The 24,511-nt window shown below is 51.6% G+C and overlaps 2 protein-coding genes across 2 annotated transcripts in view; one reads left to right on the plus strand and one right to left on the minus strand.

Annotated features, from left to right (window-relative positions):
* Positions 1 to 16,431, plus strand: PGS1 (phosphatidylglycerophosphate synthase 1). The gene is made up of 10 exons (XM_034067974.1): positions 1 to 161; positions 3,280 to 3,469; positions 3,574 to 3,651; positions 4,727 to 4,826; positions 5,491 to 5,680; positions 6,016 to 6,194; positions 6,753 to 7,286; positions 11,201 to 11,349; positions 13,620 to 13,762; positions 14,855 to 16,431. The coding sequence occupies exons 1-9, from the start codon at positions 28 to 30 to the stop codon at positions 13,737 to 13,739; spliced, it is 1,674 nt and encodes a 557-aa protein (XP_033923865.1). The 5' UTR covers positions 1 to 27; the 3' UTR covers positions 13,740 to 13,762; positions 14,855 to 16,431.
* Positions 14,668 to 24,511, minus strand: part of DNAH17 (dynein axonemal heavy chain 17) — a 25,855-nt gene continuing 16,011 nt past the window's right edge. Inside the window, exons 40-60 of the mRNA XM_034067973.1 lie at positions 24,189 to 24,396; positions 23,959 to 24,074; positions 23,480 to 23,672; positions 23,158 to 23,393; positions 22,784 to 22,906; positions 21,798 to 22,002; positions 21,402 to 21,566; positions 21,138 to 21,278; positions 20,862 to 21,032; positions 20,553 to 20,675; positions 20,209 to 20,402; positions 19,965 to 20,113; positions 19,701 to 19,828; positions 19,239 to 19,466; positions 18,556 to 18,747; positions 17,832 to 18,011; positions 17,354 to 17,536; positions 16,769 to 16,951; positions 16,495 to 16,638; positions 15,745 to 15,970; positions 14,668 to 15,036 (exon numbers count right to left, since the gene is read on the minus strand). Of these exons, the coding sequence (XP_033923864.1) occupies positions 14,789 to 15,036; positions 15,745 to 15,970; positions 16,495 to 16,638; positions 16,769 to 16,951; positions 17,354 to 17,536; positions 17,832 to 18,011; positions 18,556 to 18,747; positions 19,239 to 19,466; positions 19,701 to 19,828; positions 19,965 to 20,113; positions 20,209 to 20,402; positions 20,553 to 20,675; positions 20,862 to 21,032; positions 21,138 to 21,278; positions 21,402 to 21,566; positions 21,798 to 22,002; positions 22,784 to 22,906; positions 23,158 to 23,393; positions 23,480 to 23,672; positions 23,959 to 24,074; positions 24,189 to 24,396 (3,736 nt within the window). The 3' untranslated portion in view covers positions 14,668 to 14,788. The remainder of the gene's footprint in view (positions 15,037 to 15,744; positions 15,971 to 16,494; positions 16,639 to 16,768; positions 16,952 to 17,353; positions 17,537 to 17,831; positions 18,012 to 18,555; positions 18,748 to 19,238; positions 19,467 to 19,700; positions 19,829 to 19,964; positions 20,114 to 20,208; positions 20,403 to 20,552; positions 20,676 to 20,861; positions 21,033 to 21,137; positions 21,279 to 21,401; positions 21,567 to 21,797; positions 22,003 to 22,783; positions 22,907 to 23,157; positions 23,394 to 23,479; positions 23,673 to 23,958; positions 24,075 to 24,188; positions 24,397 to 24,511) is intronic.

The following is a 24,511-nucleotide window of genomic DNA, read 5'->3' on the forward strand; positions in this document are numbered from 1 at the left end:
GCCGGAAGCGGAAGTGTCGCTGGGCTGATGGCGGCAGCCGGGGGTGCGGCGCTCTGGCGGCGGTTCTCGGCCTGGCTGCCCCGGGGCCGCCTGGGCCTGGCCGCGCTGCTCGGCCGCCTCTCGGATCGCCTGTCCCGCGGCCGTGACCGCCGTGCCCGCAGGTAAGGACCGCGCCGAGCGCCCCCGGGCAGCCCCCGTTACCGGGGGAGCCCCTGGCGGGAGCGTTACCCCGCACCCGCCGCTTCTGTCTCTGCCGGGCCGGGGTCCGTTCCGTTCCTGCCGCTGTGTTTGTCGCTCTCCGCTCGCTTGCAGCGGGCTCGGTTCCCCCGCGGCTCGCACGAGCGCTGCTCTGCCTTCTCTACGGGACTGCCCCGGTTTGACTGTGTCCGGGTGGGGTTTGCCCGTGGAAGGCGAGATCCCCCCGGCTGCCCTAAAGGGAGAGAGGCAGGAGTAGGGCTCGGCCCGGCTGCTGTGCTGCTGCGCCTCAGTGAGAGGTGAGGGGAACCGGGACCGCTCTCCCTGTGCAGCCACCGTTGTGCTGGAGCAGGTGAACTGTCGAACACGTACACTGGGTGTTCTCACCATCATTCCAAACGGATCTTCCCTGAACTGCTTCTCTTCTGTTGGCTGCTGCCTTATGCCTCTTTCTGTGGGGCTCAGCGCAGGTCATACTAAAAGCAAAACATTGAATACCAAGAGGGGATTGTTTTTCTGTAGAACTACATGCTGGGTTCAGAACTGATCAAACAAAATGCTTTGGAGTCCTTAAAGCTCAGAAACCAGCCTTTTCCCCCAGTCTTCAGGCTTCACTTTGCACTGTACTGGTAAGGGAGTGCTGAAGGGATGTTATGTGTTTTGGTTTGGGTTTTTCAACCAAGGCTGCAGAGGCAGCCTCTTGCATTGCAGCACATCTTCATGCTGCTGCTCTCTGCTCCTCGCTGCTGTCTCAGCCCATGTCCTGCGAGATGGTCTTGTTAAGCCAAGGAAATTCTTTCCAAACTTCTCTTTTGGTTTCATCAGTGTTTTTAATATAGATCTGTTACTGGCCTGAGCCCTGGAATGAGACATCTGAGCTCAGACATGTGATCTGCAGGTTCCCCAGTGCGGTGACGTCTGTGTGGTGAAAGGACAGCACCGAATCCTGCAGTTTCACTTCAGCGTTGGTGCTTCAGATGAGGTTTTGCACTGAAGGAGTGTTTCAGCTCCATCATCAGTCTCAGAACCAAAACCACAACTTTTAAAAATAGAACACGCACAAAAAATCCCTCATTTATATTTAGGGTCAGCGTTGACACGGAAAAGGTTTGAGGTGGTTCCTCATAGTTCCGTTTTCTCTTCCCAGTTAACTCAGTGGTGGGGAGTACGTGGGAAGGGCTCCCCCCACCCCTGTTTCTGTTTCTCTGAAAGCTGGTTTGTTGAAGTGTGGAATTTTGGTGATTTCTTCATAGTGTTACAGGGTTCCTGGCTGTGGGGTGTGTCCAGCTGGAAGGATCCTGTGGTGTTTGGGTAGTCACGAGTTCAGTGATGGGTGGGTAGAAGCTGCTGCTTTGGCAGGTGGTTGCTGTGGCATTGGTACTGTTGGCTGCAGCAAAATACTGATTTCTGGGCTAATTATAAAAGCCTCATGCCTTCAGCACTGAATAAGGTCTGAGATGTCAGTGTTAGATTAAAAGATCAGAGTGCAGAGGCACTGTAAGTTGTGTAGGCAGTAAAACTCCTGAGTGCAGAGTTAGGGGGGATCATACATGTGTTGGGTTAATCTGGAGGCTCAAAACGAATGGTGCTGGTGGCAGTGATGGGTTGTACCCGCAGTAGCCAGGAAGGGGCTCTCTGTGGAGCTGCTGCTCAGAGCACAGACCACGTGTGGCCACTGTGACTCATGGTTTTCCTGCTCTTTGCCAGGAAATGGCTTCTTGGAATCATTTCTGAAGAGTGGCTTCTCAGCCACTGGCTTCTGGAAGTGCAAGTGGCCAGGATGTACCAGTGGGATTATAAAGAAAATATCTATGTACTGAAACCAGTCTTTCTTGTATTTTCTTTCTGCTTTGATTCTCTTTTTTAACCTCTTCAGTGGAACATTTCCATTGCTTTAGCAGCCTGTTGGTAACTACAGCTGGTGGGTGTTGAGTCTGAGCCTGGTCCACACGATCCATAGAAAACCACCATCCCAGGAATTCTTGCAGGGATTGACTCAGATTTCTGGTGTGATGAATAGTCAGTGACAAAGTACTGGATTTTCCAGGAAACACAACTGCCAACTGTGGCTTCTGTGTAAGGGTGTTCAGAAACCTTGTGAAGATCCAGTGTTCTGTCATGAAGTAAAAGAGTGAAATAATCTTCCTGGAATCTGAGGTCATTTGGGCTTTGGATTGTGGTAAAACCTGAAAGTTCCTCGTAACAAATTCTGGTAAAGGTCGTAATCAAGTCTCTTTGTGGTGTGTGGTGGGGCAAGCACATGGGGATGGATCACGGGATGGTGGCTGCCTGTTGGCCTGCGGGATCCAGCCTTCCTCTGGGTGAGACCAGCGTGGTTCTGTCTCACTCCTGCCAGTAGGATCTGCTGGCCAGAGTGTGTCTCTAGTTCAGTCCCTTGCTTGTTGATTCCCGCATCTCATGGGAGTTGCTGCTGCTAATTGTGCTGAAATGTGGCTTTGTCCTGTGGGCAGCCTCCTGCCAGGGCTTGTTTTGTGACTTGATGAATTTGCATGCACGAAGCCTCCAGAGAAGACAAAATGCCATTTGCTTCTTTCCCCCCACCCCCACCAGCATGACTGTTGCCAGTAAGTTGGTTTCTTCCCAAAGTGACTTCAGATGAATCAAATCTGTTCTGAAATTCCTTTTTAAAGAATGAGCTTCCTGCTGTTTCCCTTATGGTTCCTTTGAAGTGTGTAGAAGTATTGACTCTCTTTTAGCCCATGTGCAGTGTGCAGGCAGCATCCTTATACAGGTTGCCTGATGTTCCTCAGTTATGGTTCTTGGCTTGTACCTGTTGAAACACACTTGATCACCCGGTCCTTCTGGTGCTGTGACTTCATTGCTTTTGCTGGGACTTGTGCCAGACACTTCTTGTGGATCTCTTTTTTGGATACATGTGAGGGGTTGAGGTGTTTTTTCATTTTGTTGAGGAACTTTCAGAGTTCAGCTGGGATTAAGGAAGGGGAATGATGTTCTTGCTGTCCTGTGCTGGCCCTGGCTGCAGCTCTTTCTTTCTCTACTTGGAGGCTGACTGTGGGAAGCAAAGGCTCCATGTAAAGAATTTCCCCATCTTTCTTTCCACAGATCATCATGGCTTCTCCTAGCCCCACTGCTCACCCCTTCTGTTCCTGTGATCACAGCCCCACCTTGTTCCCTCTGTCCAGAAGGAGCACACAGGTTCCAGTGGATTGGGAATCTGGTTCCAGAGTTTGGGATCTCCAGCTCACATATCAAGGTGCTTTCATCCCCAGCTGAATTCTATGAACTCTTGAAGGTAGGTTGTGAGTTCCAAGTCGCAGCTCTCCTGTGCCCTGAATCACAGCAGCTTGTGGTTGCAAGACCAAGGATGAACCTTAACTTACATTCTGCCATTCCTAGGTACAGATAAAATCAGCCAAGCAGCGAGTGGTGATGGCTTCACTCTACTTGGGAACAGGGCTTCTTGAGCAGGAGCTGGTGAGTGTGGAAAGGGTTTAGGAAGGGGAGAAAGTGACTGAAGGGAGGTGTTTGCCTTTGTGACAAACATCCTGCTCCTGCAGTGCAAGAGCTGTGTGTGAGGAGCAGTTTGTGAGCTTGTAATGTCCTGAAAACTTTGATACAGGGTTTCTTCTCTCCCAAAGAGTTTCCTGGGGTTTCTGGCTGCATTTGGGGTGGAGAGGGACAAATCTGGAAGGGAGGTAGTTTTTTGCATGTAGTTTCTGTTTGAGGCTTAATGTAGAGCCATGGAGCTACTGAACTTCCTCACAGGATAACTAGCCTGAATCTTCCAGCCTGTCAGAAGCTACTGTGAGTGTCCATAGTGGGTCTGTGGAACTGGGATCAGGGGTAAAGGATTTTGCTGGGCATTTCTCTTGAACACAGAGTTGATGTGTGTAGTGCTGTGTTCTGCCCCCCAAGTGCAGCAGCAGCTGCAGCAGCAGCTCTCTGCATTCAAGACAGAGGTCAGCTTTGCTTCATGTTGTTTACCTTTCCCATTTCCTGTGCTTTCCCCTGGAAATAAAAGTGTTATTTGTGAGCCCTTTAGGGAGAAGCCTGACCTTGGCTCGTTTCTTATGCTAGAATGGAAATTCCACAGCATGATAAAGGTGGACAAGGGACTGCCAGGGCTCTGTGCCTGGCTTTGTCTGGGCTTGTACACAAGATGTGAGTTTGCATGTGACAAACAGCCTTGTAGTTAAGGGATGAAGCTGCCTCTGCGCTGTCTGTGAGTCCCTCCAGGGTTTCTCCTTCGTAATGCAAATCCTGTGTTTTGGGAATGATGGTGGGAATTTTTCTGCTAGTATTAATTGCTTTTCAGAGGCTCAAGAATGTGCACATGCAAAATCAATGCCCTTTCATGTATTGCTTTAGGCTGACAGAGTAGGCTGCCAGTCTGACAGATGCAGAGTCTGAACTAGTAGTGATTTGCATGAGTGGGAAAGACTCATAGCAGGGTATGGAAGCTTTCATGGCCACCAGCCTCCTGGCTGCTGCGTGCTTTCTTTATAAAGCTTTATTTGCTTTCTGTAATCGGAGAAATGTCTCTCTGCAGGTGGATTGCTTAGAAGAAACACTGGAGAAATCTTTTCAAGCAAAGGGATCGCCTGACTTCAGAGTTTCCATTCTTCTGGACTACACCAGAGGATCTCGGGGTAGGTGTTAGGATGCTTTCTTTCTTCAGAGGCGTAGTGTACAGTTAGGCTGCGTAGACTGCTTTTTCAGAGAGAGTTTGTCTTGACCAGTTGGACCTACTTGCTTAAATCATACACGTCTCAAAAGTGGCCTTTTGTGTACCAGGAACTACTTATGCCCAGAAGATCTTCAAGCTGAGCAGCTTTCCTTCTGAAATAGGTGGCTGGAGCAAGAATGGCCGAACTCTGCTCTGTGAAGCTTGTGCTTTTTTGCTTAGTTCACTTGCCAGTGCACTTGCCCTTATCCAGCATGCTCTCTTATATTTTCATTTCTAAAAGAAAGTGGGAATTGTCAGAAATAGCTGTACACCCTCGTGGTGCTTCTTTGTAGCAAGTGTTACTTGTGCAAGGTGTGGCTTGATCAAGCAACTTGGAAGGTGTCAGACCTGCTCAGTGGTGTTTTCAGGGCCCTTTCTCAGTGAAGGTGCAGGTCTGAGTGTGGGTTTCAGAACTGACATAGTGCAAGTGGAAGTGACTGAAAAAGAGATAAAATGGAAAGGAAAGAAAGGGAGAAACGTTGAGGGCCAGCAGATGAGCTGGGTGGTCATGCCTTGACCAGCTGTGGTGCCATGAGGTATCCCCTGGCTGGTGAGATCCCCTGTGTGAAACTCCCCTTGTGTCCCAGGTCAGAAGAATTCCCGGACAATGCTGATTCCGTTGCTACAGCGATTTCCCGAGCAAGTCCGTGTGTCCCTCTTCCACACCCCGAACCTGCGTGGGCTGCTCAGGCTCCTGATTCCAGAGCGCTTTAATGAGACCATTGGACTGCAGCACATCAAGGTCTATCTCTTTGATGATAATGTGATCCTCAGCGGGTGAGTCCTGCCTCTTCAGGCCCTTCCACGCTTCATTTAGCTGAGGTGTTGAGGCAAGGTGTGCATGCTGCCTGCGCTGAGCTTCACAGATGCCTCTGGCCTTTCCATAGTCGTTGTAGCAGTGCTCTTCTGAGATGGAAGAGCAACTGCAGCTCTGCCACTTGCGATTTTCGTGTGTAAGAGAGTCTTTCTCAAAAGAGAAAGTTTTCTCAAGATTCAAAAGGAAATGGCCAGTTTGTACTTACATTCAGAGTGGGATCTGTGATGGGCCGGGGTGCTCAGCATCACAGGCCTATGCTCAGTTCTGGAACTCAACTCTTCTTCTTCTCTCCTAGTGCAAACCTGAGTGATTTGTACTTCACCAATCGCCAGGACCGCTATGTTCTCCTGCAGGACTCTCCTGAGATCGCAGACTTCTTCACGGAGCTGGTGGATGCAATTGGAGACGTGTCCCTGCAATTGCAGCAAGATGATACAGTGCAGATGATGGAGGGGATGGTGCATCCCTACCAGGGTAGGAGGGAGTTCTCTTACCCAATTGGAGGATATGGTTCAGAGGAGGGGGGTGACAGTTGGAGTTGGTGGATGTTGAACTCCATCCATTGGCAGGTTGCTGGGTGTCTGACCATTGTTAACAGGCTCAAGGGTGTCCCACTTCTGTGACACCCATTATTGAAATCAGGTTTGCTCCAATTTTGAGACTGGGTCTTTTGGGGTGTTCCTAGCACAGTGGCTGTCACCAGCTCACTTGGCAGAGGAGAGAACTGGCCTTGTACCTGTCTCATTGCTTGTTTGTCATTCTGCTGTTTGTGACCTTAAACAAGAACTTAAATTCCTTGAGAGGTTCTTTCTGGTTTTGATACTAATGGCTGTAAAATGCCAGATGTTCTGGGTGTACATAATGTGAAACTTTCATCTGTTTTTGAGACCTGTGGGGGAAAGTTGTGTGGTTTCTGTGTTAGCTCCTTTTTGTTCTCATGTTGGTGTCCCATCAGTAGCTTTTCCTGCTACATGATAGGTGATATCATGTACCTTTAGGTCTGAAACACAGTGTCCTGTGGTTTTCCTGCAGGGGACAAGGTGGCATACTGTGAGATAGCAAATCGGAGGGTCATGGAGGTGATCAACTCTGCCAGGACCCGACAAGAGCTCCTTCATGCAAAGACTTTCCACAGCAGCCAGCAAGGCAGCTCCTTGTTATCCCAGAAGGGCTCTCAAGCATCCAGGGATCTGAAACCAGAACCTGACACCTGGATCTATCCCTTAATCCAAATGAAACCTTTTGGGATTCAAATAGATGAGATGGTCACAGAGACGCTACTGACAGAGGCTGAACGGGATGCCAGGATATACCTCACCACTGGCTACTTCAACCTGACCCAGGCGTACATGGACCTCATCTTGGGCACGAGGGCTGAGTACCGGATCCTCCTGGCCTCACCGGAGGTGAATGGGTTTTTTGGTGCCAAAGGGGTGGCAGGTGCCATCCCTGCTGCCTACGTTTACATTGAACACCAGTTCTACAGTGAGGTCTGCTACCTTCACCAGCAGGAGAGGGTCCAGCTGCAGGAGTACTCGAGGGCCGGGTGGACTTTCCATGCCAAAGGTAAGATGTCCTTTCCCAGCAAGATTTGGTCAGAGGTGTTTCAGGCTTGTGCATACTTGGATTGTGCAACTGGTGAGGGGATGGCTGAGTGCTGGGTCTGGACTTGACCTCCAAAATACTCATCAAGGGGTTGAACATCTTGCTTGCGTAAACCTGGGAGGTTTGGATCACTCAGGGCACAACCATGCAAAGTCATGTCCTGCCTCTGGATATCTGATTTGAATACAGACCCACAGATTATCCAGGAACTGTCCCTTGGTGACAGTACTTTACTGTCACCACAGGGTGATGAGAGGCTTGATGTGAAAGCATCTGGATGTGTTTATCATCACAGTAACTGTGATGCAGTTTCTTGTATATCCTTTCAGTCAGTTTCAGGAGTAAGATGTGGTAACTGTGCTGGGGCCCTCAGGGTGGGATCTGCAGCAGGAGCAGGAAGGGAACTTGCTGGTGCCTCCCCAGGGGTCCTGGGTGCTGTGTTCTCTTGGCAGCAGGTTTTCACAGGGATGATGCAGGTGTTAAGGAATTTGTACCAGCTTCTGTTCAGCGCATACAGAAAAGTGCAGCACAGTGAGTAACTGTACCCATGTGCCTGCTGGGAGCTGAAGGGGAAGTTGCTGAGAAATGCATGTTGCTTAACAAATGTAGCTAATAACAAACAAAGGTAATTAATACTGCCAGCATAGTCTGCTGCAACACCTCAGATTCTTTCCTGCTTGATAGATGTGTACAGCCTTCACAAGCTCAGTGCCATCTTGACCAGAGCATGAGTGTTTCCCCCAGCTGGTTGTTGCTGGTTGTGTCTCCAAATTCTACCAGAAAATGCAGCCCTTGACTCTTACTTTCTCCTACTTTAGACACAGTAGGAGGTATTTGATTGCTCAGCAATAGATTTTGATGATGTGAATAACTTAGGAAGTCTAATGGAGGGGTTTTTGGTTTAGAGAAGACTGACACCTGTGACACTTCATAACTGTTGAAGTTCTCAGGGTCTTCCCACGTGGAAGTGCCTCAATGGAACTCCTCACAAAATGACTTGGTCTCAGGCTCAGGCAGCCTTGGCTGAGCTGAGACATCTTTGCTGTGTTCTGTTTCTCGGATCTCCTGCAAGCAGAGCTCCGGGCTGTGTCACGGTGTCACTTCCTGTGATGGTTCCGTGCTTCCCTTGGACAGCAATTCCTGTAAGCAGTTCCCAGCTTGGCAGTAATTTACGTGAGCCATTCCTCAGCTGTATCGTGCTGAGGGACATCCCCGTTGTTTGCAGCATGTGGGATTTGGGCACTGGAGGATGCAGCCCCTGGGCTCTGGCCTGTTCCTTTTCTGAAGCTGTTGTCTGTTTATTTGAGACAAGTGCTCATGACTGGGGATGCCTCTGTGTGCCCTGCTTCCTGCAGGGCTGCCCAGAGCAGGTTCAGAAGTAGCAGGGACTGAAACCTGCTCAGGCCTTCTCTTGACTCAACAAAACACACAAGTGTTACTCGCTGCCTCTGTGTTGAAACTGCAAACCTTCCTAAGAAGTGTTGTGCCCCTCCTGCAGTGAGACCAGGCACTCAGGTCCAGTAAACCCTTATCTCAGTCCAGGGCCTGAAGGAGGTGGCTGCCTGGGAAGTCCTGTGTGGTCTGTCTTCCAGGAAGCACATTCTCAAGTGATCTGTGGCTCACGGGTTCCCCCCCTTGCTGGGCACTGCTAACTCCAAGTGGGATTTTGTGGTTTGGTGTGGATTGAGCTTGGGCATGGGCTGCTCTTCCAAGCTACCAAGGTGTTTGTGGCAGCTAGTCCCTTCTTGGGCAGCTGTGCATTCCAGTGAGGTGCTTTGGGCTCTGTCTGTGTATGGTATTCTCTAGAGAAGAAGTTCAGCAGGTCCCGTGCCTGGCAGGAGGGATGTTGGAGGTGTGTGCTGCCTTGCAGTGCTGCAGGGATCAGCGTGTGGCTCCTTCCTCTGACATGCTCTGCCCCTGGGCATGTGTTTGATTCATTCTGAAAGAGTCATACAGTGTGAGTGAAAGAGAGAACAGGGCAGAAGAGGGAAAAGGAGGAAACCTCGGAGACAGATGGAGGGCAGTTGCACATGGAGCCTATCTCCTGGAAGAGGACATGAGATCCCCAGCAACACATAGTGCCTGTTGATACTTCCTTTTTGGGCTTAGACAGGACACCCCTTTGTCTCCTGTAGGACACCCCTCCAGCTCCTCTTAAAACATTCTGTGTTCTCAGGCACAACCACCATGAGGGTTCTGGCAGTCTTTGGGTTTGTTCAGTGCAGAGCTCTGTGGGAGTGGGAAACAAACCCCTGCAATGAGAGGGGCTACCTGAAGCCTCCCTGCACATCCACCCATCTTGTGCCGTGTGGCTGCATGTGCTGGTGGGGGTGACACGGGATCCTTCAGGATTAGATCCCTTCCATGCAAGTGGGGTGACAGTGCTGGGCAGGTGCCTGTTTGCACGAGATAAACCTGTATTACTGCTTATGAGTGGTGGCTGGGAAATGGCTCTTCCCCTTTCTGGAAAGGTGAGTCACTGTTTGAGCAGATCCTGCCAGGTGGCCATAAAGCCAGAGACACCCTGAAGCCTTGGTGCTGCCATGTGACTGCTCCAAAGGAGCGAGGAGCATGTTCTTGCACCTGGACAGAGGAGCATGTTCTTGCACCTTGTGCTGCCCTGAGCCCAGCACTGGGCCCTGTGGCAGTGGCAGTGGGGTGGCAGAACTTCATGAGTCTCGCTGCCCCTCAGTTGCTTTGTGGGGTGTCCCAAAGCCCCCGTGTCAGCGCCTACCTCTCTGGGGGGGACACACCTGTGCAGGAGCTGGTGGTGCCCGTGGTTTGGGCAGTGCCAGCACTATGCTGGGATGTGTAACTGAAAGTGGCAGCGATGCTGCTGACTGCAGTGTGGGGGTTGGGAGGAGGTTACAGGAACCAGCAGTGAATCGGCAGTGTCTTACTCAAGGCATTCTTGGAACTGCTCTGGGGTTGAGTTAGGAAACCTGCTGCTATTTTAAGGACTAGGTGGTTTTTATGCCACAGTTTCTTTGTTGTAGTCTTTGTGTGACTTGCACAGTAGGGATAAGCCATCTATCAGGGACGTGCCCAGTGCTGTTCTAAGTGCTTGTGCTGTGCTAAGTGGAGAGCAAACACTCCTTGGGTCCATTTATACCCAGGAATGGCTGTATGGGCTCTCCTGGGAAATAGCCCTAGCTCTGCTGTGGCATCCCTGCCGTGGGTGTTGAGAATAGCGTGGTGTTTCCACCTTGTGCTGGAAAAGGGAGTCCTGGGTTGTGTCATGCTTGCCTTTGTTGCACTGGTGAATTTGTGTGTGAGCTGCAGTGGTGAGTGGGCTTGGGAGTCCTGCACCCTGGCAAGAGTCTGATTTCATCTTCAGTGGCCACGCAGGAAGAGAGTGGGTGCAATAGTTTGCATTTCTCTTACAAGTGTTTATTTCATGTGAATTTACCTGTCAGAGCAGGAGATGCCTCTTCATGTGCAGCCTTGGGAGGGGGTCAGTCAGTAGGCGACCGTGCTGCTCTCTGTGCCAGTTTTGCTTCACTGAAACCCAGTTTGTCTCATTTCAGCATTTCTGGGATATGCTGTGGTGCAAAACAACCTCTGACTTGATGATAGTGACTTATCGTGGGTTATTTGGGGCCCCCATGCAGTGTATGTACATTCCCGAGCACATGTCCCAAGGGTGGTGCAGCCCTCTAAGAGCACCCACATTTGAACAGCACAAGCTGTGCCAGGGTCCCCCGAGGTTCATATGAAGATTTGCAGGATCATTGCAAGGAAGCTCCTGTTGTGTCCTGATCTTTTATGGTGACTGTCGTCTAATGTGCTTGGCTCATTCTAAGCACATGTGTGAGGCTGCCCCAGTCACATCCTTTGTCTGCCATGCTTCCTTTTGTCTCCTGTTTTCCTTGCAGGCCTCTGGCTGTACCTGGCAGGAAGTGATCTTCCCTGCCTCACCCTCATTGGCTCTCCGAATTTTGGATATCGATCAGTTCATCGTGACTTGGAAGCTCAGGTCGCGATAGTGACAGAAAACAAAGCTCTGCAGCAGCAGCTCCACCAGGTGAGTGGCTCATCCCGGGGGGGTGACGGGGGTGTTGTGCTGCTGCCTGTCACACAGGGAATGCTGATGACGCAGTTGCAATGAAATCCTCCAGCTACAATAATTCTAAACCTCCTTGAGCAGAGGAAATCTCAGGAGCTGTCAGTTAAGTAACTATTGATGAGATGCCTGCTGCAAGTGCCTGTTTCTGGGAAATGGAGACCATAATGGGAAAGAACATGTGTCCCCAGTGAACTCGAGCATCAGGAGTGCTCAGGCACTGGATGCTGAGCCATGGCGGGCAGGGAGGATGTGCTTGCTCCTCGCTGCTCATACAGCATGTTCCTGGGCCTCAGCTGCAGTGTTTGGGCATAGCCAAAGTCTTACTGTGCTTGAGGGTATGAGGTCACACCCCTGGAATTGCTCATCTTGGACTTATGGAGGGTTTTGTTTCTCAGGCATGTGGAAACTGCTTTGTAGGAATATGAAGGCCAATCCTTTAGCTTTTGAGTGGCTCTGTGGAGGTGAGCAAAGGCAGGACTTTTAGTGTAGCTTCTACAAGAAGAGGGTTTATGGGCTGGTTGGATTGACCATGAAATTACATGACACAATATAATCTTGAATGATAATATGGCAGTCTTGGCACAAACATTTTTCAGTGAATTAGGTGCTCAATGTCCCAGTTTGGTGTGGGGTTTTTTATTTAGTATTATTATTTTTAACTGGGCAGCTTGGACTGCTCAGCACTTGCTGCTTCTCTAAATCCTGCTTGTCTTAACTCTGAACCTTCTGCTGGAACTGACTGTCCCAAGTATTTTTCATGTAGAACTCTGATACAAAGCAAATTGGTGTGGTTCTTCTGTGTGTGACTTAGGGATCTCAAAAGTGTATCCCGTTAAGCCAAGCCTTAGCGTAAGCAGGCACAGTTGTCTTCAAGATCAATGGGAATTGCCCTGTTGCATCAGGGCTCTTCCACAGGATGAGTCAGAGTCTGTCTAATCAAAAACAATTCTATTACTGGAAGAGTTACTTGAATATTTCAATTCATGTCTTGCCTCTGCTTGTTTCTAATGGAAGGGAAGAATCAATGAAAATATGACAAAGGAATTTTCTCAGGCGGTGCTGCAGTGATCTCATTGAAAGGGTTTTAAACCGTTCCCATTTGCTGGAAGCTGATTTTGAGGTTGGCTGTTTGTTTACTGTATTGTGATCTTTGTTTAGAAGACTTAATACATTCCTGGGGTGCTGCCATGAAATCACTTTGTCCATGTAACATCCAGTTCCACTGCAAAGTGCTGCTGAGCTCTGGGCTCGGGTGTCTCTGAGGGAGCACCCCCTCAATGAACTGGTCTCTCTTCCTGTGATCAGACAACCTCACTGCGTTGGCTGATCATGGGACACGACCTTGGAGCAGGGCTGGCTGGAGCTCTTGGAGCACTTGGGGATTCTGAAGTCAGACTGATTTTGGCACACACGTGTCTTCTTTCTGTTGTTGGTTCATCTTTTTGCTATTACTTTCCAGTGCTTGGTTCCTGCTTCCCTGTTCCACTCTGAATTTATACCCAGCACAGAGCATGTTCTGTTGGTTGTGACAGCTTAGCTAATGAGAAACAGATTATGAACAGATTTACAGGCTGCTCTTTGTTTGTCTGTACATCTCAGCCTGTCCACTTTTGATAAGAAAACCGCTTCTAGTTTTGATCAAAGAGCTGCTCTCACATGTGATGTGTGTATTGTCATGGTGACAGTTCATTTCCTCCAACAGCACTGTGTACACATGGGAGAAGCCAAAGTGTTTTTGGTAGTTCAGTTGAAATCACTTCTGCACCTTCAGTTGAAACTGGTGCTTGGGCTGTGTCTAGAAAGAGCTGCGAAACCATCTCTCAAGGCAGGTTTTCTCTTCTGGCAATTACAGTGAGGGACTCAGGAGCTTTCTGAAACAGAAGCTGAGCTCTCCTGCAGCTGTGGGGCACAACAAGGCAAACCCTCCTGCCTTTGCTCTTTGTGGAGTTTAAATTGCTAATCCTTGAGGTTTGATTATTGGGTGCACTAAGAAGGGGGGTGGTGGTGATGTGGCAGCAAGTTTGAAGGCAGATCCCATGCTGGCCCCTCTGTGGTGTAGTTGTGCTGCATGGAATGAGGCTCTTTATGTGCAGGCTTGAGGAGAAATGATACAACTTCTTGGCAGGGTCCATGGCCAGTTTTAGCTGAGTATTTGCTTTTCCTCCTAAAGGCCATTACATGATTTAACACTCAGGAATCACTGGGATGATGTTTATTTCCCTGTACAGGAGCAGGAACAGCTTTACCTCTGCTCAGGTGTAGTTTCATCATCAACATTTGAGCAGCCAAATCGTTACGTGAAGCTGTGGGTGAAGCTGGTAACACCTCTGATCAAGAATTTCTTTTGAAAGAAGAAAAGTTGCTGCTTTGGGTGAGTTTTCTGCCATTCTTAAGGGGAATTTGTATTGCACTGACTGCAGTTAGAAAGTACACATGGTGGAAACATGGATGATGTGAGGAAAAAACTGGCATCTCTTTTCTGAGGTACTTGCTTCTGACTAGAATCATTGTGCTAGGTCTCTGTCAGATTTCATCTAGAATTTCTGGAAGGGTCAGTGAAAGAGAAGCCCACAAGGGTATTTCACATGCATAGGAATAAAACTTCCAGTTCTGAAATGTCACTTTCAGAATTCTGTGGAGAGGAATTGTGTTCAATAGAAAACAATGTTGGAATATTTAAAATGCATTATCACTTTTTTATCTGATCCGTGCTTTGTTTGCCCCTGTAAATGCTGGTTAACAGGGGCAGTTGTTTTACCTTCTCTGTTCCATATAGTGCCCTGGATGTGCCTGGCTGGTCAACCACCCACTAACTGGAGCTCTCCTGAGCTTCCTGGAACTGCTCCTAGATTTCCCTCTGTGCTGTGCGCAGGCCATGCAGTTGGCACCCCAGTGTGTGCCCTTGATGCTGAGTGTTCACACATCCATTGTATTTACATACATTTCCCTCCATCTCTGAAGACCCCATTGATGTATACCTTACGAGTGTCTTTCACGAATTATGGAGAGGCCAGAGAGGACCTTTGGTGCTAATGTGAATTTTGGAAGCCTCCCACTTGCTGAGTGGGAGGCTGAAACCATAAACATGTCCTGCACGGAAGACAATGCCGTGAGGAGGAAGGGGATGGGGGAGTTGCTTGCAGTTGTTCTGTTTGGTTTCCTCTGGTGGTCTGGCTCCCAACCAGCACTTTATCAGAAACCACCAATTGAAAGCCAGCATCCGTCAGGAGAAACCCCATGTCCTGAAGGAGCAGGTTCACCATGACAGCAGCCCAAGCATGGCTTTATTGATACTTTGCTAAAATACTTTGGGTACAATCAACCTTAGGCTAAGTTACACAACACTGAGTTATTTTTGCAAGTGAAAGGATTTGCTCTTTCCCACAGTCATTCCAGTTTAGCTCTGTAAGAGCAGAGCCACACCAGCAAGGACCCACTTAGCGGCTTTCTCTTTTGTCTTCAGGTTGAAGGTCCAGACGTAGGTGGGACCTCGCATTCGCGTCTTATAGACAGGACATTCGTAGATGTTCTTGGTGTCCATGCGGTCCACAGGGATGGCTCTGATGAACATGACGGGCACCATGGGTGTCAGCTCCTTCAGCCTCGAGTCTGCGATCGTACCCGAGGGGATGTCCCAGCGCGCACCTGCAATGACACCACATGGGCAGCGTCCTGGCTCTGCCCTGCCTGTGACACTGGGGGGGCTGCTCTCATAACGGCTGGTGGGAGGGAAGGAGCTGCTGTAGCAGCAGTCAGGGAGGGAGTGTGAAGGTTGCAGCCATGGTTGGGACTAACATGTTCTCATCTCAATGGGACTCACAAGTGCATTTTGCCTTATGCCTGTGGGATAGCAAATAAATTCTGTCCCCTCATTCCCTCAGCATGGGTTTGCATGAACAGTGCATGGCCCAAGGTGGCACTTGGCTGTGGTGGGAACCATGCTAAGCTGTCTGTGAAATGGGCCCCTTTGGTACTCTGCTGCCACTGCCCTCTCATTCCCCCTTGCTTTTTAGCAGTAATTATTTTAGGTTCTGAGGTTTCTGATTCGTCTTGCTCTCACATCAAACACAATATAATATATTTACTTTAGTAACCATGTAGCTTCAGCCACCCCAGTCCTCAAGTTTATGACACTCAGTTTCCAAACCCCAAGTGTCTGGTTTGTGACCGGGAGGGTGCTGCCCTCAGCTGGTGTGTCCCTGCACTCAAAGTGGGGCCTGGACTCAAGGCTCTGCTGCATACAAAGAGCTGTGCACATGGGAGTAAACCAGTGAGTAGCAACAACCTGAAGGATTTTTAAGGCTGCACTGGCCTTTCTCCAGGTCTCAGCCATCTAAAGGATGCAGTTTTTACCTTCCATAAACAATCCATGCACGTAGGAGCCTTCTCGTGGCGGAGCTGTTATCTCCTCACGGTTTTTCTTGGTCACGTCCACTGCAAGGCACATCTTGTCCAGTGGCCACTCGTTTTTCCTGGCCATGGATTGCATGATGGCTGTGAGGAAGGACTGGGGGTTGAAGAATCCTGCCAGCCACACGGATGCAGGCAGCACAAAGTCTGTTGTCCACACTTCCAGTTCCTGGAAAATAAAATTAGCAGAGAGTGAAATGTGTGCTTTGAGGAGCAGAACAGTGCTGGGAGCAGTGACTGACAGAGGTGATGCTTCACAGGCCCCATCACAAATGTCTGGCATCTTCCAGCTGGGGACATGGGGCTGGAGGTGAATCTGTGGCAGCCTCCCCTGCAGCAATGGAGCTGAACCCTTCATGTGGATCGCAGGTGATGCTGCTGTTACATTTTTTAACAAAGCTACATTTAAATAGATGGTTTTATGAATTATTTTTTTTTTCTTCTGAGGCATATAAAGCTCTGATGGGGTTAATGGTGTTCTTTCTTTGGAAATGGTGATACACTCTAATGGGGAACCCTTCTCAGACCTCTGCTCTTGTTCTTGGGTAAGAGGCCACTGCAGGTAAATCCAATGGCTTAAGTTAATATTGAAAAATAAAGCAGTCAACCACTGTACACCGATGGCGGTGATCCCTGTCCTGTGTGGTGTCTGCTTGCTCTCTAAGCTTGAACTGCCACAGGAAAGGTGCTCACCCTGATGCGCAGGAGCATATCTGCATACCAGGCTCCTAAGCTGAGGAGAGAGGGGTAGGCATAGCGGGTCCAGGACTCGGGAACGGTGTCGTAGAAGAGTGCGTTTGCCAAGTCCTCCATGTCCGCTGTGATCGTTAGCTCACCCTTTAGAAGAGACACATGGGGGCAGCTTTAGCTGAAGGCAGCAGCTGGGGGATGTGCTGGGTCTGAAATGCAACTGAAACTGGGAATGTTGCGTCAGAGAGCGGCTTCTTCGGCTTGGCTTCCTGCCTACCTTGAGCCCCAGGTCCAGCTCCTTCAGTGAGCGCCTGATCTCATGCATCAGGAAGTTCATTCTTTCACATTCCTGGAAGGCGACCACCACATACGGGGTCTTCTCCTCAGCTTTAGCCATGAGCTCTGCCATGACAAAGGGCTCTGGCAGCTGCCCAATGATCTCATCGATGACTGACTTCACCTGGGAAGAACAGGGGAAATGCTGTCAATTACCGGGCCATGGCCTTAGTAAGGTTTTTCTGTTCTGCCAGCATGTTTTTCTGTGCCTTCTCCTCTGTTACTAATACTCTGTTCCTTTATTAACTGCTCTTAGATCCTACAGAGCTGCAGCAATTTTGATAGGCAAGAAGGTTACTTAAATAAAACCTCAACAGGAATGTCCTGCTGAGCCAGGACTGCACCGTTTGTTGTGAGCTCTGCAGTGATAGGCCCTGAGCTGGGATCATTCTGTAATACCTTGCACTGGTAAGCAATCAGTTGTTGCCCCAGGGCATATTCCCTGTCCATTGTGTGAGTGTCTGTGCTCCCCACCTGCACTCAGAATCGTCATCTCTCACTGTAAGGAGGCAGAAGCTCCACTTGCCTTTTCCTCGCGGGAGCTGCCTGCGCCGCCTCCTGCTTCCAGCTCCTTGGGCTGCATCTCCAGAACGGTGCGGAAGAGCCTCTCAGAGGTGATGGTGAGGAAGCCGATCTCTGCGTTGGGGTGCAGCCCATACAGGTAGGGGCTCTCGGGGGGCAGGTTCTCATCGATGTACGCATGGTAGCCCTGCACACGGGGCAACACCAATGTTACTTTGGTGCATCCGGACAAAGGAGTCGAGTTTGGCTCCAGCCTTGGGAGGAGGGCATGTACTGGGGGCACAGCTCCTGGTGGTTCTTATTCAAGATGGTTTTTCACTCACCTAAGTTTTGACTTTCCCACCCCCAGCCACAGGAATTAGTTTTGCAGCTATTTTGCATGTTTCCACTATTTTTAACTATCCTCCCCCTTGGTTATAGCATGAGGGAACTTACCTGAGCAGTAGTTTTCTACAGCAAAGGGCAGTGCTGGTCTTTCTTACCTTGTAATCCAGGCTGGGAGGGACCAGAAACCCTGGAGCCAAGTACACTTCCCTGTCCAGCATCTCCACGCGGATATACTCGCTGAGGTACGTGCGGCACAGCCGGCGGTCCCAGTCATCCGTGATGTGCCCCCCGTACATGATTTCACCAAAGAGGTACCGGAGATCGTCCCATGGCACCTACAGGGAGCAGCTCACCATCGGGTACCTGTGGCTGCACATGCGCTGCAGGGCCACAGAGCTCTTGGAATGACCCGTCCAGTGTCCAGGGCACTGATGGATCCTGGACCTCAGAGTCTCATTAACCAAGTGAAGGGGGCAAGACGGGGGACTTTGTCTTGGGTGTCTCTTGTGTTCAACCACAGGTTTCACCTTGTCCTGGGCCATCCATAATTTAAACCCCATTATCCCATCCTTATTCAGATCAGTGTTGATCATGTCTGTAAGGCCAAGGGAAAGCAGGACTGTGCTGAAGGTGAGACCTCAATCCTGCTCATTGCATCTTCATTCTTGGGGCAGGCTTTGCCTTTTAGGTGGAATGCCATTTAGAAATACCAAACCCAACCCAACCAATCACTGAGGCATCAGCCAGAGCGAGCCCTTGTCCCCACCTGGTGCTGAACCCAGCTCAGGAGCACTCTGCACCTTCTCTGCTGACATTTTAAGAAGGGTTGATTGTCATGGTGTGTTTTGCGCTGGGGTATGGTGTCTGTCAGCCCCTTACCTTGGGGTTGGCCTCCAGGTAGTTGAACAGGACATTAATGGATATGGTCAGGTCCCCATTGTTGAAGGGGTAAGGTCTGTTCCAGCCCTGGGCACCAAACTTGCGCCGCTCAGCCACTACTGCGTGGAAGTAACAGAGTGCAAACAAGATGCATTTGAACTCGATTTCTTTGCTGCACATCTCCAAGGTATCCTGCAGTGGAATGAAAGGGAGAGGGGATTGGCAAGTGGGTAAATATCCCTCTAGAGAGGAGGACAAAGGAATCTGATGGTTGTTTATTAAATAAATAAGCATGAAATTACCTTTTAAAGACTTGCTAATTTGTTAATTTTTGCATTCACTTTTTTATAAGCAACTTAGGACTACAAATACACACATATACATAGACCTGCCCCTGCTGACAGTCCAGGCAGCTCATTCATGGCACCAAGCTGCAGCAGCTTGACTTCCAGCCTTGGGAAAGGCATGAGACATCCAGCACCCTCCCTGGTTCAGGAGCCTGGGGTCAGTTCTGGTTACTCCTAAATCACATCCCACAGGTGGGACTCTGGGCACACAGGAGGTTGTGCTGGGCTGGGCCAGCTCCTGTGCCTACAGTGATGGCCACGCTGATGCTCAGCCCATGGCACCAGGGCTGGGGTGAGCCCTACCCGGACCTGGCAGCTGTGTGCGGTGGTGGGTACCTGTGTGAAGAGGTCGAGGGCCTTGTGCAGGTTGGCAAACATGCCGGTCGGTGGCTCGTTGGTGATCTTGATGGAGTTTTCCAGCAGCCCCTGTGGGATGATGTGGGACTCGGGGGTGGGGGCCGGCTCGGCGCTCATGAACACGCGGTAGTCGTTGTGGCTGCCTGTGCTGTACTGCTCTACTATCTTATCCAGTGTGCGCAGCCACCGGGCCACCAGGTGGATGTTCTGCAATAGAAATGCTCCTGTACCACTCAGACAAGCCTGGACCCAGTGGCTGCATGGGCTCAGACCACAGTTGTGCATGACAGCCAATGCACCGGGACAGGGGAGCAGAGCCTCTTCTGACACTGCCTGAGCATCAGCCACTCTGAATACTCTACTAGTGCCAGTGGGAACACCAGGGATGAGAGAGCCCAGGGACACTCTGAGCTATGGCTGGCAGCACTGCTCACTGCCTACCTGCAGGATGACCCAGTGCCCCTGCTCAGCTGCCACCTTCAGGGCTCTTTCTGCCACTGGTTCCTGGCCCTGCCCCAGTGACACATTGTGGATCCTCCCGTTTTCGATGGTGAAATTCAGTTTTCTGCCTGGGGAAGGGGGAAACCACCACAGCCTGAGACCCTTTCTTGGTTCTGTCGGCACACGGAGGGGCCACGCTGGCCTCTTGCGGCTCACGCCACAACCACAGCAGCCAGTGCTGGTGAGGAGGGGTCAGCAGCTCACCCAGGGCCTCCACATCTTTCAGGGGGTCGACACCGGGGGAGAGAATGAAGAAGAGTGGTGTGGAGGGGCTGCTCTCCTTGTACACCTTGGCAAGCTCAATGCTCCTTCCTTCCACATACTTGCTTCCCATCTTCTCTTCCACAAAGTCCCTACAGGAAAATAAACCCATAATGTGAGTTAGGAGCAAGTGTGCTCACAGCACAGCGGATGTGGTGATGCTGTGGGGCTCTGGCCACGACAGCACCTGATGGCGTAGGTCATCCTGTCTGGCCGCATGCACCGCAGCATGCACAGCTTCTGCAGTGCAGACTTGTTCTTCCACTCCTTGGGGAACACCTCCTTCTCTGGCACCTCTGACTCCACAAACTTCTTCCATCGCTTTGCTGAGCCCTCAATGTCACTGTCCAAGTTCCTGAACTCCTCCATTTCTGAGAGCACCTTCAGGTCCCACAGAGAGGGGATAGATCACTGCTGGGCTCTGCTTGCCCTTGGGCACCCCAGGGATGGAGGGGACCCTCCATTGAGGAGGTGCTGCAGGTGACCCCACACCCACTGCACTGCCGTCACCTCGGCACAGCAGGGACCAACCTTGATGGCGCCCCAGCTTTGGTGCTGCAGGAAGTCCACAGGGGATGTGACACCAGCCTTGGAAGGGAAGCGCAGCAGGAAGTCCAGCTCTGCAGGGTTCACTTCTTTCTTGAGGATGAGGACCTGGCAAGGTGTGAGTACAGCATCACCACTGCCCCAGCACACACAGCTCCTGTGTGAGGGGCTGCGCCTTGGGTGCGACACTGCTGAGCATCCAGCAGCAGCACGCAAGTAGGAGAACAACCTGCTTAAACCCACATGAACTCACGGACAGATACCACAGACAGCCCAGACACGTGTTCACAGTACCTGGAAGGCAACCTGGGCCAGGAAAATGAGTTTGTCTTTCTCAAAGAGCCCCTGTGCTGCATACACATAGACCGAGTAGGTGATCTCGTCCATCAGGTTCATCACCCTTTCCTGGACGTCATCGCTGGGGGTTGCGCGCTCGATGGCTTTCTCGAAGATCCCATGGAATGCCTGGGGAAGATCCAGTGGCAGCTCAGCACCTGCACTGCCGGGGGCTCCGGTACCAGCTGAGACACCACGAGCCCCAGCCCAATCCCATCACTGCTCCGCGCCTGCCTTGAGAGAGAACTGGTAGATGGGGTTGATCTTGTTGAGGTCGCTCAGGATGAAGTACAGCAGCGATGCTCGCTCGGCCACCGGACGGTAGTGCTCTCTAGCGACGTTTATTTGTGTTTCAGTGACTTTTGCTTCTTTGACCTGGCCGCACACCAGGGTGGGTGTTAGCAGTGCCCTGGCACGTGCCCAGGCAGTACCCAACCTCCGGCTGAGTGCTGGGAGCCCTAGGACAGGTTTTGCTGCCTCACTGGACACCTCACTTACCTTTTCCTCTATTTCCATGGCCGTGTGCTTTGTGGTTTCCAGGTTCTCCACCAGTGCCGTGTCCCCCAGGAAGTCCCCCCCAGCAGCAGAGAGACAGGCAAGCAGCGAATCCTCCAGCTCCTTCAGCTTGATCTTGAACTCGTTCTGGCTCTTTGTGAGGTTTGCCTACAGCACCGGCACACAGAGACATGCATTGGTCAGACACCAACTCACGGTGAAGCAGCACAAGTGCCCACAGCAGCACCAGGCTCCATGGGGCAATGCTGGACCCATGGCAGGCTCTGACCAGGACTCACTCTGCTCTGGTCAATGGCAGCAAGCTGCTGGAGCTGAGCTCTCACCTCTCCCTACCACCAGCCCCCTCTGCCACCACCTCATCGGCAGCCAGGTCTGTACCTTCAGGGTCTCCAGGTGCGGGTGCTCCTTGGCCACCACAGCAGCCAGAAGCTGGTCCTCCAGTCCCTCCCGCGTCACCAGGAAGTTGATGAGGGTGCACTGAGCCTGCACCTCTGGCTTGTAGTGCGGGTTGAAACATTTGGTGTGCAGAATCAGGCGGAAGCTTGGGTCATATTCCACTTCTTTGTCTCCTATTCTGATGTACCTGTTTGGTTCATTAAACAGATTAAGTTCCATGCACTTGGCAGTAACTCACCACAGACAATCCCTCAACTCCAAGTGCTGCTTCTGGCCATGCGAGATGTATTTCTGTGGCCAGGAAAAGGTGTAGCAACGGCAGAAGTGCCAAAGGCTGAAGGAGCAGGAGCTGGAGGTGCCCTGCCACAGCCTTCCCTGGCTTCAGGGCTGATGCTTCTTGCAGGCTCCAAGTCAAAAAACAAGGGAGCCCCTGAGCCCCATCCCTACAGTCCTGGGAAAAAACCCTCCCAGCTTCTCAAACCTCATTGCAGATGCACAGGGAGCATGGTGGAAATCACTAAACGAACTGGATTCTCAGACCAGGACAGTCCAAAAGTCACATCAACCACAAATATCCCCACTAGGAAACACCAGAGAAAACTGGGATATGTGGCCAGAGGTCCTGGGAATCATAGAATCAACTGGGTTGGAAAAGACATTTAAGATCATCAAGCCCAAACATTACCCAGCAGTGCCAAGGCTACCACTAAACCATGTCACCGGGGGCCTCATCTACATGGTTTGTGAACACTTGCAGGGATGGTGACGCCAGCACTGCTCTGGGCAGCCTGTTCCAATGCCTGAGCACCCTTTGGGGCAGAAATTGTTCCTAATCTCCAATCTAAAAGCAGGGAAGGGTCAGGCCTCAGCTGCTTTCTTGCACAGGGGAGCAAATCAGCATTGTAGGGCTGCAGTGGCTCCTTGGAGCAAGAAAAACTCCTTGGCACCAAAGAAGAGGGTGTGCTGACCTGCCCTTCTTGGTGGTGTTCCTGCCTAGCAGATGATCCAGCACCGGCTCCACTGTCTCACCCATGTCTTCGATCAGCAGCGTCTGTCCCTCGGAAACTGCCCGCTCGATGATGTCCAGGTAACTGCAGTGGGATGGGAGGGATGTGGGGTGGAATGGGGGGGGATGCACTGCATGGGGTGAGCTGGGGTGGGTACCCTGCAGCGACTGTGCCCTGTGGGATCCCCGTGGTGACCCTCACCCCTGGCCCTGCAGAGGTGTCAGTGCCCCATGAGCACTGCTGCCCTTGGGTGCCCTGGTCTGATCAGGCTGTGGATGCCCACAGCATCCTGCATCCCCCCGGAGCCTGCAGCCATCCTGCAGCACCCAACCCACTTTTTCTGTCCCAGGCGGATGGCCTGCAGCTCCTGCCCGTATTTGTTCTTGATCCACTTGATGCCCTGGAGCTGGGCATCCACAATGAGGGGCCAGCGCTCCGTGTTGCAGAGGATGGTGGCATTCTCGGTGGACGTGCGGTTGCTGGGCAGCCCCTGGTTGCTCCAAGCAGCCATGTCAGCAGAGTCGGTGAGGAGGCTGAGGGGGTCCAGCCCTGGCGTGATGGGGATGGGCACCTGCGAGAAGGGGCTGTTGGGTGCCTGTGGTGGAGAGGGAGCCCCTCAGTGCCAGCGGGATGGGGATGGGACTCGTGGCCACCCACCTCCAGCCTGCTGAGGAAAGGGATCCAGTGCTGCTCCAGCAGCTGCACCCTGTACTTCCTGGTGAAGTAGCCGACATAGGACACAAAGGCAGAGATGAGCAGCACGTCCCCATACACGGTGCTCTCCTGCTCCCTGAGCATCTCCACTGACTCAGCCCAACGCACGTTTTCGGATGCCAGGCCCCTGACAAGCCTGGGGGGTCAGAGAATATGGTGGCTGCTGTGGTGCCAGGGGACACTCAGCTGTGGTGCCCCATGGCCCTTGGGATTAACCCCCCTCACTTGGTGATAGGCTGCCCACACCATGGCACATGGCTCCTTGTCTGTATTCCCCCACCCTCCTCAAACTTCTATCCCTGTTCATGCTCCGGATTACTCCATCTGGGGAGGGTATGGGGAGCTCTTATGCTTCCATGACCCTCGTGTCACTGTCACCAGGCAATGCAGGGAGCAGTGGGCAGGCAGTGCTTCAACGGTACCTGTTTGCCAGCTCGATGACTCTGTTGGTTGCATCAGCCTCCTGCTGACATTTGAGTTTTTCAGCTGTAGCTTGCTCAAATTTGGCGGTGAGAGCTGCCAGGTTGTTGTTCAGCCCCTTCAGAGGACAGCACAGCTCCATCACCTCCCGCACCCAGCACGGGGAGCTGCCGGAGGCTGCGGCGGTGGCAGCACCACCACCCTTGGGTTCACCAGGGGAACATGCACTTACAGCCACTTTGTTCTTGATGTGAGTGAGCTTCTCCTGTGCCTCCATCAGCTCAGCATTGGCTTCCGCCAGTGCCTGCCTCTTGGGCTCCACCTCGCAGTACACCTCGTAGAAGCGGACGATGTTGAGGCACCAGGAGCACAGGCCAGCGGCAGCTGTTGATTTGGACATGATGAACTCCGGATCAAAAGTGGGGTCTGACTTGTAGGGCCTGGAACAGGAAAACACACCAGGCTACAGCCGTGAGCTGCAGCCCCAGGACTGCCCATGGAGGGAGGGCAGGGCAGATGCCTGGATCCCTCCTGGCCCTCAGACCCCACTGAGCT

Source organism: Melopsittacus undulatus, chromosome 11 (genome assembly GCF_012275295.1).
Source record: "Melopsittacus undulatus isolate bMelUnd1 chromosome 11, bMelUnd1.mat.Z, whole genome shotgun sequence".
Lineage (NCBI taxonomy): Eukaryota > Metazoa > Chordata > Aves > Psittaciformes > Psittaculidae > Melopsittacus > Melopsittacus undulatus.